The following is a 14,461-nucleotide window of genomic DNA, read 5'->3' on the forward strand; positions in this document are numbered from 1 at the left end:
GCGGCGATCCGCCGCGAGCAGCGGCGAAAGAGGGTCCCCCCAGCCGCCCGAGCCCTGCGCAGCCGGACCAATCAGTTCCGGCCAGCGCTAAGGGCTGGATCGGAGGCGGCTGACGTCGGCTGACGTCCATGACGTCACTCCGCTCGTCGCCATGGCGACGAGGAAAGCCAAACAAGGAAGGCTGCTCATTGCGGCCTTCCTTGTTTATTCTGGGCGCCGGAGGCGATCGGAAGAACGCCTCCGGAGCGCCCTCTAGTGGGCTTTCATGCAGCCAACTTTCAGTTGGCTGCATGAAATAGTTTTTTTTTAATAAAAAAAAAACCCTCCCGCAGCCTCCCTGGCGATCTCAATAGAACGCCGGGGAGGTTAAGAGGCTCTAGCAGGACATTTTTATAAGTCAGCTTGTCATTAAGTGGTTAACTTTTCTTTTCTAAGACTCATAGTTTAGTTGTTCCGCTGCTCCATGACCTATCAGTCACCAGATCAAACGTTATCATGTTGTAAACGCTATTTCCCAAATGTTCATGAACCTGCACATTTGATACATTATCTGGTCTCTTTCATCCATTCTTTTGGGTTTTTATTGGTGCCTTTCTGGTAAAAAGTTATGACTTCAATTCATCAAAGGCTGTTAAAAAAACAAAACAAAAAAAAGTCGGGAAAATACCGCATCTGGTATTTTAGACTTTTTTTTGCTAATTTAAGATTTTCACAGATGCGGTAGAAGTTTGCTAATTTACCAAAACTCATAGCTTCAATTTACAAAAACCTGTTCGGTAACAGCAGAAATGTGTGGACTGTGGAGTTATCTCTTCTCTGTTTTGTTACATGCTGTTTGTGCAGTGATGCATTACATAATTAAAAGGAATCCCAGACGGGACGGGAAGCAGGCACTTTCATAATAAGTGCCCGCTTCCCATCCATCCCAACTCACGCTCCCTCCGCTCTCTCTCCAAATCGCCGCTCCCAGCATGACTCCAGCTAGCATGTCACGCTAGCTTTATTAGTGGAGCGCACACGCTGGGAGAGGAGGAGGCGGGGGAGTGTCCGATCTTCTGCCGTTATCATGCGACGGCAGAAGGGAAGATGATTGGACATACTGAGCATGTGCAGCGCAGTATGTCTGGGTCAGAAGAGTCGGCCGGTACCGGGAGCTGTAGCAGACGAGCGGGACCCGATGGCAGGGAGCGAGGGGAGCGGTGAGTATGTCTTTTTTTTCTCCCTACACCATGCTGCATTTAGTTTACCACAACCTGTGGGCAGGGTTGCCAACCCAATTTCTTATTTTTGCTGGACAAATTGGTCAAAAAATCTGGACACCCCAAGTTTTGGACGGACAGGGGCGGAGTCAGGGGGCGGAGTCAGTAGCGGGCTTTTTAGGGAACTTCTTGTTATTTCGGGGGGGGGGGGGAGAGAAATATAGCTGAAGCAGGTGATTACTGCATAAGGCTCATGTGAAACAGCATTCCTGAACTGAGAAGACTTTCTTACCCAAAGTAAGATTGCATATATAGATATAACCTTTCAAATGTCTTTTTGGCATTATCAAAGTTAAACCGAAAACTGAATAGAGAAACAAAAAACTGTTGTGAACAGATTTTATTCTTGTTAACAGCATTAACCACAGGCATTATTCCCCAAAACATTGTTCAATAAGAACAAAACCAACACTGCACTGAAATGTTAACAGAATGCCAAAAAGTTTTTTTAAACAGCAATGATCTCAGGCATCATTGCAGAAACCAGTGTACCAGCAACATTGTTCAATAAAAACTAAATTGCACTGAATTCCTAATGGACCAGTACAGCAAAACAAGCAAGCAGTTAAATATCTGACAGGTTTTGGACTAGTCCATCTAATGGCAGATTCCCAGGGTTTTCTTTGTTTCCAAAAGCATTCCCTAACTGTCACAATAGTAAGATACCAGCCACTAGCCAGACTCCTTACTTGCTAACACACCATTTTAAGTATTTGGTTTGAGCAAATGCATTTTTGAAAGTGCTTTTAAAAACAAACAAAACCATATGAATCCCCCAGGCACTAGTAACACTCAGGGTACTAGGGAGGGGGGACCCAGCATCACCACCAGTGAAGTGACCAAACTGACTGACTCTCAGACTCACCCACTCGCTTGGTCATAGAATGCTGCTGTGTGGCCTCTCTCTCTCTCTGGCTGGCGGCAGGTGAAAGCAGAACGCTCTTGCTCTGACTGTCACTAGAAGATGATGTGAGGGTACAACAAGTCCCAGCATGCTTTGTCAGTAGCAGATGACAGGGGGGCACTGCAGTGCAGGTTCAGTACCCTCCTCTGTCTGAGGAGCACTAAAAGTCCCAGCATGCATTGCAATCATGTCAGTAAAAGAAGAGGGGGCAGTGCACTACAAGTCCCAGGCAGCATGCTGTCAGATGATAGCTGTGCAGGACTACAATTGGCATGCCATGATGATGCTCACAGAACAAAAAGTCCCCAACTACCATTCCTAACAGCCATAACTCACATAACCCATCCATACAGTCAGCATTATCTACTTACACTATCATTCCCTAACAGCCATAACCCCCTTACCATACAGTCAACATTGCCTACCTGTCCTGCACTATCATTCCTGACAACCATAACTCACATTACTTTACCCACCACCTATCATACAGTCCCCACCAGGCCCAGTCCCCCTCCAGTGACAGGCAGCCAGCACAGCACCTCTCCTCCAACTAAGTCTCCCCCTGCCTGTCCCCCACTGACTGGACCCCCAGACCAGTCCCACAGACACCCAGCCCCCACTGCCTCTCTCTCACACAGACACAGACTCACAGTGAGTGTGCTTGGGTGGCTGTTTGTCTCCCTCCCTGGCTCCAAGCCTCCAACTAAGTCTCCCCCTGTCCCCCAACCAGTCCCACAGACTCCCAGCCCCCAGGGGTGCCCCTCTCTCCCTCACAGACTCACAGTTTAGGCCTCTTGCACACTGCATGCATTTCAGATTCCGATTCCGCTTTTTAATCTGTTTTTACATCCGATTCCGATTCAGATTTTTAATCTTAACTGCATGCTGCGTTTTTTTGATCCGTTTTTCTGTTGAATGTATTCAAGGAAAATCGGAAACGGAATCGGAAACGGAATCGGAATCGGAAAACGGATTTGCAGTGTGCAGGGAGCCTTAGTGTGCTGGGTCGACTCGGCTGCTGGCTGGGCTGTGGCTAGCTCCAATCAGTCTGCTGTAGACTGCTTGGTCGGCTGTTTGTCTCCCTCCCAGTCCCTGGCTGCCCTGGCTCCAACTAAGTCACTCTCACCCTGTCCCCGCCCCAACCAGTCCCATAGACTCACTCAGTTTCCCAGGCTCCCACTCCCAGCCAGGCCAGCCCCTAGGGGTGCCTCTCTCCCTCACAGAGACTCACAGTTAGCTTGGGTCGACTTGGCTGTTAGTGTTTTTCTCCTTCCTTCCTTGGCCTGGTGACTGGTCTGGTCGGGTCGCTCCTGGCTGGAACTGGCAGATGGCGGCTGCTGAGCTGTGGGGGTGGGGCGGGCTGGCTCCAATCAGTCTGCTCTGCTCTCTGCTGTAGGAGACTCACTCTGCCGAGTCAGGCTGCTGAGCTGATCTGCTCTGTGCTCGCACTGCAGTGCTCGGTTGGTCCTGCTGCTGCTGATTCTGCTCCTCCTGACTGAGTCCTGCCCTGCTGCGTGGTGGCTCGGCGGCTGTGCTGTGTGTGTGTGCCCCAGAGTGAGTGCTGTGCTGTCTGTGCTGCGACCTCATCCGACCTGGCTGGCTGCCTCCCGTGTGACGCACTCCTCAGCTCCTCTCTCTCCTCGCCGTCCTCGTGACACTCGACTCTCGCTGCTGTGGGCTGGGCCGGCTCCCTCCCGGCTGCATCTCTTATTGGGCAGCGAGATGAGAAGAGGTGAGCTGATTGGAGGGGACACCCGGGGAGGAGAGGGCAGCTGAGAGGAGACTGAGGGAGGGGGGAAAAAGAGCGCGCGCATGCGCAGAACAGATTCGAGTAATTTATGCAGTTTTAGACGGACGACTGCCCAGGAAATACGGGCAGTACGGACAGCTCTATTTTGAGAGCTTTTGTACGGACAGTCCGTCTTTTGACGGACGCTTGGCAACCCTGCCTGTGGGCTGTAGTATCCTTTAAGCTTCAGTTTTTCAGCGTATAGTGTGAAAGAGTCCTTAGGGCCCTTTTATACTTAAGGAGAACCAGAGATGATTAAAACAAAGCTTTTATACATACCTGGGGCTTTCTCCAGCCCCATACGCACGGATCGCTCCCACGCCGCCGTCCTCTGCTGCCTGGATCCGCCGGTACCGGGTCCCGCCATTGCTGCGAGTCGGCCGGCGGACGCGGCCGATTCTCCACATCACACGGCGCTCCCTCTACACAAGTACGCATGAGGCTGCCTACTGCGCAGCCTCATGCGTACGGGTATGGAGGGAGCCCCTGTGATGCGGACAATTGGCCGCGTCCGCCGGAAGTGACGGGCCCGGTATCGGCGGTTCCAGGAAGCGGAGGATGGCGGCGTGGGAGCGATCCAGGCTTATGGGGCTGGAAGAAGCCCCAGGTATGTATAAAAGCCTTTTTCTATTTTTAAATTGTATTCCTCTCTGATTCCCTTTAATCAGTTGCTGTCATTTGTAACTGATGTGCAGTCCAGTGTCCATGTTTCCCTATGGCCTCTGTCACACTTTAAGCTGAAAAACTGAAGTTTTTTCACAATGCACTGCAATAAAGGAAAAAACGCATTAAAACGCAACGTTTAGCAACTGTAATGATCTGCTCAGCTGTCTGCACGGGCAGACAGCTGTTTGTCCATTCCTTAGCTCTGAGGGCTGCAGGTCTCTGGAAAAGAGACCTGTCGTCGCTTTGCAAGTTTCAGAGTTGCTCTGCTGAGGAATTTGCATACACTTGTCATGCAAATTGCCTAGCTGCCTCCTTTGAAGGCTTGCAGTATAAATACCATGTTCTCCCAGAATCCCTTGCTGGTCATAATGGTTTGTTCCTGCTAACTCACCTGGAGTGTCAGCCTTGCTTGCTTGCTAAAGATTATCTTAGAGTAATTACTTGGGACTGCACTAGGCAGCCCTTCTAGTGCAGTCAGGTTGTATTATCTGTTTGCCCTGTACTGTCTCTCTGTTGCAGCAATTGTCCTGTCGCCAGCGGCGGTCGTCAGGAAATCGTTCTGTCTGTCTGGGAGTGTAGGCCAGAGCTGCGGTTGCTACCGGCTGCGCCATCTGTCTGGATCGCACTCGCCCTAGTGGTGGTGGCAGTGCCTCCTTCTGTATTCTGCCTCAGGGGTGCTAACCAGAGCAGCGGTTGCTACTGGTAGCCCCATCTGTTTGTCTGTCTGGAACGCATTCGCTCTAGCGGTAGCAGCGGTGGTTCCTTCTCTACTCTGTCTGGGAGTGTAGGCCAGAGCTGCAGTTGCTACTGGCTGCTCCTTCTCTCTGTCTTGTCTTGTACGAACGCTTGCTGTAGGCTCGGTGAGGTAACCGTTTAGCAAGCGTTCACGTTCTCTATTTCGTGTTTGTGTTACATTGGTTAGGGTAGCACGCTTATCACTGGGCGCCTAACGCGCGGTGATCGTGCTTAAACTTGTTCGCTGTTGCGAATGAGTGCGGTGTTCGCGTTTAGTTAGCGTTTGTTATTTTCCTTAATGTCCTGATTGTTGTTTGCTGTGCCTTTTGCTACTCTCGTGCTCTGTCCTGTTCGGTCTTGTGTCTGTTGGCAATCGCCAGTCTTTGCGATTGCGTTCTTACTTTGTTTCTGCTGATGTGTGTTCACCGTCGCTGGGTGGCGACTAGATTGGTGGACACACATTCATCCTTTCTCTGTGCTCTTTCTCTTTAAGGGCTGTTCAGCCCTACATTGCCTTCATTCGTACAATTCCCAACTGGCATCTGTGGCCGTGCAGAGGCTGTGCTCGTCTGCACTCCACAGCTCCATCTGCCGGTGGGAATTGCCCTCTACTGGTGCATTGCACCCAAGCTGGGTTCTATCAAATTATACGCTTGTGGAGGATTTCCGCTGTGTCAGCACGCATCTTGTGCGCTGACCACGGAAACAATTCCGCAATCGTTACAGCAACGCATTAAAACACATTAGGCGTAAAAGAACCCTTAGCGGACCGTAATGGAATGGACGAAAATGGATCCAATGTTAACTAATTCATCTGTTCACGTTGGTCCATTAGTACAGAGGGCTGTTCATAGGGGGTTGGGTTAGTAAAGTATCTGCATGGTAGGATTACCCCTGCAGCATCTTGCCCAGTCTGCCTCCCCTACGCAGAACTCAAGCTCAGTCAGCTCTGGTTTAAATGCTGTGTGGGGCGCGTAAGGGTAATTCGGAGCTCCGGCAAATACCGGACCCCGTATTACATCTACATCTACCTCCGCGTTGCAACAACTCCAGGCGCCCAACTCATCGGTGACGTGACAATACGTATGCCCTGTAGACACTTGTCTACAGTGCCTTGTGGTAAATCATGCCCTGCTTGTACCAATATTCGGACTGTGTGGTATCTTAGATAGAGTCCTTGCCCAGATTTTAACCAGGGACCCAGTGGTGCAAGGAGAGGTATCAACTATGTCACAGAGTCACCTCTTTCTGGAAAGGTTATGTCCCTGGCTCTAAAGCTGTTGCTCTACTTTTGATACTTACTAGCAGATTTTTGCTCTTTCCATCCTTCACCCTATTTCAGTGTACGATACACCCTTAGTAAAAAAAAAGACCAACACTAGCACATCTAGCTAAAAAGACTGCCATTTTTGGCCACCTACCTGCACGTTTCGAAACCAAAGCTGTTGGCCTTCTCCAGGTTGGCTCTACTGGCGAACAGTAACCCCAGCGCCTCACATGTGCTCTCCGCCATGGTGTAATTGAACTTTGTTGAACCTTTCCTCTCCACCAGAACCACTCCAGCTATTCGGCATTTTAAAATTGTCAGTTCTGCAAAGTAGAGACAGCATTGTAAGAGAGGTCATGGCACATTCGGATAATGCAAGAGGTTTGGTAAATGTAGGTGTGTGCACTGGGATGCGGTCTTAAATGGACAACACAGTCCTCCATCACAGCCAAGTTCATTGTGTGGTACCTCCTTTTATACAGCCATTTGCCTACTTACAACAAACACTCGAATTACAAATGTGTCAAAAATACAAACAAAGTTGTGCTCATGTGCAAAATGTACTGCAATGTTTTTGACAGCAGCAAAGAAAAACAGAATGGACACAGGATATAGGACTGACTGCCCTTTAATCCATTAGCATCTTCAAATGAAAGTTTCATGTAAAAGCTGCTGTGCATTCTAAACCTTTGCCGGCAAATCTCAAAACGAGCGGGTTGGAGGGAGCAGTTGTATTTACCTGTTTCGGACGGCTTCTCTTCCTCCACCAGCGGCTCTGAACTTTCGACAGGTCTTCTGGGTCCCGATCACATGTCATACCATGTGATCAGAACAGAGAAGACATGTTGGCATTACATAGCTGCTGCAGTGGAGGAAGAAGAAGCTGATCCGGCCATCCGGACAGGTAACTATAAAAGCTCCCTGACACCCACACTGCATACCCTGCTGAGCCTGCCAGGCTAGGGAAGGCACATTTCCCCAGTGGCAGTAAAAATTTGGCCCTGTAGCCAAATAACAGTTTACAGGGTTAATAGCAGCAGTGATCCATCCAAGGGGACAATCCCCCCTACTTCACAGCTGTTTCATGGCTTGCAGCCACATCGTCAGAGGTACATGGTTCTCCAGGAGGAACACAAAAGAGTTTTTTTTTAAAGTGAAACTAAACCCAGAATTTCCTTTCTGCCCTAAAAGACTATCCACAGTATGATAACCTTTATGGGAAAAAAAATCTTCATTACTATTTATGCAAATCCTAAAACCCCCTGAAATTTTAACCTGATTTCACTTTTGCAAGGAGCATTTAAAGGGTTAGGCCTCAGTGTTTACTATATGGAGAGCTGCCTAGGTAGAGCTCCTGCAGTCTATTCACAGTTGCTAATGTTGCTAAGAATAGTTATTTATAAGGCCTTGTTCACATCATAAATTTGTTCGTGATTTTTTTTAGCGCCTCCTGGTGCTTACCTGCTCATTAGGGATTTTAGGCTGGCACTTTTCTAAGTGCTTTTGATGAGCGATTCGTTTTGTCACTTCCTGACGTCAATCAGGAAGTGAACTCTTTAACCCGGAAAAGAATAAATACAACGTATTTATTCTTAAAAGTGCTCGGGAAATCACTATACAAAGCACTTTTTTAAGCATTTAGCGATTTCCCTATAGTTTCCATTGAGCCAAAACGCTCAGAAAATGGTACAGGCAAGCGCTTTGCTGAGCGGAAAGCAGTCGAAACGCGCTGATATGAACACTCTCATAAGGGATTATTGCACAAGCGCTTTTAGGACGATTTTGAAAATCGCCGGCGCTTAAAAAACCCAAAAGCGATTTTAATGTGAACAAGCCCTTACAGTGCGCCTCCAGTGAAAAAGTCTACATTCTATCAACAGTGATCCTTGTTGTTCCACAGTGTTTGATTACAGATTTTACATGCAACAAAAAAGAAGAAAACAGCACATAATGCAATCTGCTTGCAATACAAATTCCAGAGGTTACCTCCCATCCCAGTATATCCTCACACCCATGGGTGAGAATAGAGGGTCACCAGCCTCCACTGTGCTCTGAGTGACACTAGAGTGGCATGCTCACCTAGTCCACTGACTGCCCAGATCCACAGACAGCAATACGCACTCAAAAACTACTCTCCACCTTCTCCAAGTCCTCCAGACTGGTTACCTCCAAAGAAAGAAGAAACAGCTTCTCATTGCGCAGCTATCTGTCAACACTGCAAAACGCATCCACCATACCTTGCAGCCAATCAGTTACATTGCCAATGCCTCTTGCTCACCCTGTGGTGATGCAGCCCACCCCAACCGACAGCTTGAGAACTGCCCGTGACTGTTGACCAACAACCGACCAAGCAGCTCCTTGCTAGGCCCTCCAGGTGTTCCCCAGAAAGTTCCGGATACTTCTCTGCTTCCCTTGTTCAAACCACAAGAAGCAAGAGTCAGGTACTATAGTATCTAGGGACTATGCATCACTCCATAGCATAAAACCTTTGATTTATTATAAAGAAATTTTGTAATGTTACTCACAAACGTAGGTGGAAACCTGAGGTGGAAAGCCAACACTACCTCAACACAGAGGAAAGCCCAACAGAGAGTTTTCTTTTCTGAAAAAGTTTGGTATGGCCCAAAAGCTTCTGACAAACTTCTGCTCCGCCGCAATCTAATCTGTCCTATGCTCATCCATCCTGGTGTGGTATGCCAGCTCCTCCACCAGCGACAGGCTCAAACTGCAGAGGGTCATTAGATCAGTGGAGAAGATCATCGGGAGATCCCTTCCCACTCTAGACCTCCTCTACCACTCCAGGCTGAACTCCAGAGCTTTAAAGATCACCAACGACCCCTCACACCCAGGCTACCACTTCTTTAGTCAGCTCCCCTCGAGACGAAGGCCCCGGTTCCGATCCATCTTCACCAGGACCTCAAGACATAAGAACAGTTTCTTTCCCTCGGCTGTCAACTTCTGAACTCTCTCCATGGATATGCCCATCCCCAACCCACAATACCATGCCCGCACTGAGGCACTTTGCACATAGACAACGCTCCAGCTCAAGTGTATTTTTTGGGTTATTTTGCTGGGTTTTTTTGTGTGGTACTTATGCCACATTGTCTCCCTCTGTATAAATGCTATATAATGCTCTGTTCCTACTGCATGTCCTGTCCTGTATCTGTAACTATTTCATGTATCAGTACCCCTGTACATGCCAAGCCCAATTCCGGGCTCGACCCAGTCGTGCTTGGCGAAAATAAAGATTCTGATTCTTAAACGTAGCAGTAAAAAGCACATTGTTTTAAAAGTCCTGAGGAGTTGTTCTCATTGCACTTGTGCACTGGTCTACTCCTGCCCTGTAGCTCTGGCCAGAATTTTTTTTGTAGTATTTTCTTGCAGGGGCATACCTACAAATCATGTCCTCCCCCAGCAAAACTTTGATGTTGCCCCCTTAATTTATATACCCCTTCCCTTGTGATCTTCACACCCATAACATGTAGCCAGAAAACCACCTGATCTGGAAGGATGGGCCCCTGTATCAGAGGGAGGGAAGATTAGTTGTTGTGGGGACCTCGGCTGGGGATGAGGGCTTTGGGTGCTCCAACTGCCTCCATTTTTTTGCTGCCGCCATATGGACCCCTTTCCTCCAAGACGGCCTCTCCTCACTGGGGCGCTATGACAGCCTATGGAGAGTGGTAGTTCATAGAAGTAATCCTTGGAAAGCCGTCAGAGAGATACGTAAAGAGCGCACGTCTCTTGCGCAGACTGGCTGCGACTGGCAGAACTTACGGGACCTGGTACTAAAGGTGGAGAAGGCGGAGGATGGCGGCGTGGGAGTGATCCGTGCGCATGGGGCTGGAGGAAGCCCTAGGTATGTATAAAACTTTTATTAAATCTCATCTCTGGTACACTTAAACATCGTTTAAAATGAGATCTCTGCAGTGGCAGTCAGCTGACACAGCTAAGGGATCATAATACAACTTGGGATTAGTCACAGATAAGGGGGATTAGACAGGCTAAACTCTCTAAATACATACAAGGTGCATTTCTCTCTGTTTTCCCTCTGTCCTGTGCAAGAGTTCAGGTCTATTTTAACCAACAATGCTGTAGAAAGAGAAGGGACTTCATCTGACTTTGTTTCTACCCAGCCTGGGACTGGTCTTGGAGGTTATTAAAGTTTATCTTCACTTTTGTAACAAATGTGATATTCCCATACAGAGGGCTGAGATAAAACTTCATAAATTATTAATACTACATCCCCAGCATGACTTCATCCCTGGACATGACACTAATACAACTCTATTACATTCTAGGCAAAGAATAGAACTACCTATCCCACATTGCCCGGCCACTGGGCAAGACCACATCATAATGCTATTACACTTTATTGATGGAACACCAGTGTGGCTTGAGAATTTTCGCCAAAGCCATTTGCCCATTGAAAATGCGATTTTCGATTTTGAGAACATTTTCACGAAAATAGCTTATATTTTTGCGTTTTTTACCACGAAAACCGTGAAAACACAATACTTTACCGCAATAAACAACAAGACTTATTTTTTATGGTATTTTTGCTTGAAAATCGTAGTTAACATTATTTTCACAAAAATGTATGCAAAAAGAATATTTGCATTTTCGCTCATCACTGTGGAACACTACACTCCGACATTATCCGAGCATTAGATGGGATTATAATACAAAAATGTTACTCTCTATACATCTCCACAAAATCTTATGCTAACATAACCTGAACACTGAACATTATTATTATTATTTAGTGTTTATATAGCGCCGACATATATATATATATATATATATATATATATATATATATATATATATATATATATATATATATATATATATATATTGTCTTGTCACTAACTGTCCCTCAAAGGAGCTCACAATCTAATCCCTACCATTGCCATATGTCTATATTATGTAGTGTAAGTACTGTAGTCTAGGGCCAATTTTTAGGTGGAGCCAATTAACTTATCTGTATGTTTTTGGAATGTGGGAGGAAACCGGAGTGCCCGGAGGAAACCCACACAGACACGGAGCGAACATACAAACTCTTTGCAGATAGTGCCCTGGCTGGGATTCGAACCAGGGACCCAGTGCTGCAAGGCGAGAGAGCTAACCACTACGCGACCGTGCTGCCCATAATACAACTCTAACACTATTCCACAAACATGACCCAACTGCTGGACATGATCATCGTAACAATTCTATTACACTCTATACCTAATGGTGGGTACACACATGCAAGTTTCACTTCAAATCCAATTCAAGTGAGTGATCAGATTGATATTCAGATCTTACATCGATCTGATATAGAAACAACTCAGTATTGATTGAGAATGAATTGAAAGAACAGAAACAAGGACCAAATGTCAGTATTTTGATTGATATTTTTCAGCATGTCCCATCTGCTTTTGATTGAGAGGTCTATTTTGAGCTGGGATAGGTCACTGGCAGTCAGTAAGTTATTTTTGTTCAATCCAATCATTTTCTTGATTGGAAATAAAGTCTGAAGTGGAAATTGCATGGTGTGTACTTAGCTTTAAACACTGTTCTGTCAACTTCACCCAACTACCGGACATAACCACAATACAATTCTATTACACTCCATCCATAAAACACTACACTCCAAACATGATCCAACTACTGGACGTAACCAGAATACAATTCTATTACACTCCATCCATAGAACACTGTACTCCAATCACAATCCAACCACTGGACAGGACACGACCATAATACAATTCTATGACACTCCATCCATAGAACTCTACAATCCAAACCCGTTTCAACGACTGACGTGACCATAGTACAATACTTTTTACACTCTATACATAGAACACTATATTTCAAAGACGATCCAACCACTGGATGTGACCAGAATACAATTCTATTATACTTACTCCAACCATAGAAGAACACTAAACTTCAAACATGATTTAACCACTGGATGTGACCATAATACAATGCTATTACACTCCATACATAGAACACTACAATCCAAACACGATCCAACCACTGGATGTGACCATAATACAATTCTGTTCCACTCTATCCATAGAACACTACACTTCAAACACGATTTAACCACTGGATGTGACCATAATACAATGCTATTACACTCCATACATAGAACATTACAATCCAAACACGATCCAACCACTGGATGTGACCATAATACAATTCTGTTCCACTCTATCCATAGAACACTACACTCCAAACACGATTTAACCACTGGATGTGACCATCATACAATGCTATTACACTCCATCCATAGAACACTACACTCCAAACATGATTTAACCAATGGACATGTCCATCTTTCTGTGGTTATGTGATTTAATTTAGGTGGTTGAGGTGAATTTTTTCAAGGTTGTGCCGTGTTGGGAGAGTTCAACATACAGAGTGTAACAGAATTGCATTATGGTTGTTTTAATGGCCAGATCGTGCAGTGCAGTGTTTCCCAATCCTGTCCTCACTTGCCCAACATGACATGATGACCATTAGACAGGCTCACCATAGAATTCTATTACATTCTATAAATAGGACACTACACCTGAAACATAATGACCCAACCACAGAATATGAACATACATACTGTACATAGAACTTTCACCTTCAACTTGCTCATTAGGATCAAAATTCTTTAGCTCGGAGTTTTCAAAAATTTCTAAGTCAGCCTACAAGCAGGCTAGATTCTCTTGCTCAAGCAGCTGAATCCATTTTGTGTATTCTACGCACAATGAATAAGATTTCCATTTTAAATTCAAACCGTGGCCATGGTGTAAGAGGTGTTATCTGAGTGTCCAGTCTTCACCTAAAGATCCTAGGCTTGGTTTAAAGCAGGGATGTCAAACTCCAGTCCTTAAGGGCCAAGGTCCTCACATATTTTTGGCACAGCTTAAATGAATTGATGGGACTGAATCAGGAAAGGTGTCGTTCATCAAGTAGAACACATTCCTCCATTTCTTGGTCCATCCTAGACACCAAAGGACTGGAGTTGGATATCCCTGGTTTAAATTATCTGTTGTCTTCATATGTAGTCTGTAATGCTTCATTGTTATTATAAAGAAGGATCCACATCAGTTATTCCATTTTCTAGTTTTGACAGCATAATGCAGTCTCTCCATGTCGCCTTTTACTTTCAGCATAGAGATAAAAACCCAGTTAAGTCGTACATACCTGATACATCTATAGAGCTGTAGGTTACATAATTCCTTAGGAGGAAAAACATCAGCATAAGCATAAAACCAACACAGCAATCCATCTTGTTATAGGCTGTAAACTGAGTTATATACTCCCGGGATTTTGTGGTCCTCTCTGGTAAAAGGATGTATGAACCTTGCACTCCACACTTTAACAATAAACCTGTGAATGAGTGAATCAGTTCATAAAGTCTCGGTTCTCCTGGCAATTGGAGGACAATGGGTGGAACCAGTGACGTAGGAAGCCCTTGAACATTTTTGGTGGACAGCTGTCTGGAAAACTGAGATAGTGCTGAATCAGACAGCTAAAAAAGAGGGGAAATGATAATAGAAGTCTAAAGAGGACTTGTAAACATCTGGTAGAGAAAAATGAAGAAAAGTCTTTAATGTAATTAGACAGAGTGTAAAAGAAAGGCTGAAGACTAATGCAAGTAGTGAAAATAAAAGAAAACAAAGAGTGTTCTTTATTTCCTGTACTTATACTGGGTACAAACTTGCTGAGAGATTGTAGGCACATATCTACACTACAGATAGTATATAGCAGAATATTTACATCCATCTAAAAATACTTAAAGAGGAACTGTAGTGGAAATAACATCATGAATAAAATGACAATAACATAATCATAAA

The 14,461-nt window shown here is 45.7% G+C and overlaps 2 protein-coding genes across 5 annotated transcripts in view; one reads left to right on the forward strand and one right to left on the reverse strand.

Annotated features, from left to right (window-relative positions):
• Positions 1-13,980, reverse strand: part of LYVE1 (lymphatic vessel endothelial hyaluronan receptor 1) — a 34,079-nt gene extending 20,099 nt beyond the window's left edge. Inside the window, exons 1-2 of one of the 2 annotated variants that reach the window (XM_068259576.1) lie at positions 13,809-13,980; positions 6,775-6,943 (exon numbers count right to left, since the gene is read on the reverse strand). In XM_068259576.1, the coding sequence (XP_068115677.1) occupies positions 6,775-6,943; positions 13,809-13,893 (254 nt within the window). In that variant the 5' untranslated portion in view covers positions 13,894-13,980. Of the gene's footprint in view, positions 1-6,774; positions 6,944-8,699; positions 8,887-13,808 lie in introns of those variants that run through there. The other variant, XM_068259577.1, reaches the window with a different exon arrangement.
• The window catches only part of LOC137537658 (CD276 antigen-like), a 401,520-nt gene that overhangs the window by 65,950 nt on the left and 321,109 nt on the right, over positions 1-14,461 (forward strand). The gene's annotated exons all lie outside the window — the stretch shown is intronic.

This window comes from Hyperolius riggenbachi, chromosome 11, assembly GCF_040937935.1.
Source record: "Hyperolius riggenbachi isolate aHypRig1 chromosome 11, aHypRig1.pri, whole genome shotgun sequence".
In the NCBI taxonomy this organism is placed as follows: domain Eukaryota; kingdom Metazoa; phylum Chordata; class Amphibia; order Anura; family Hyperoliidae; genus Hyperolius; species Hyperolius riggenbachi.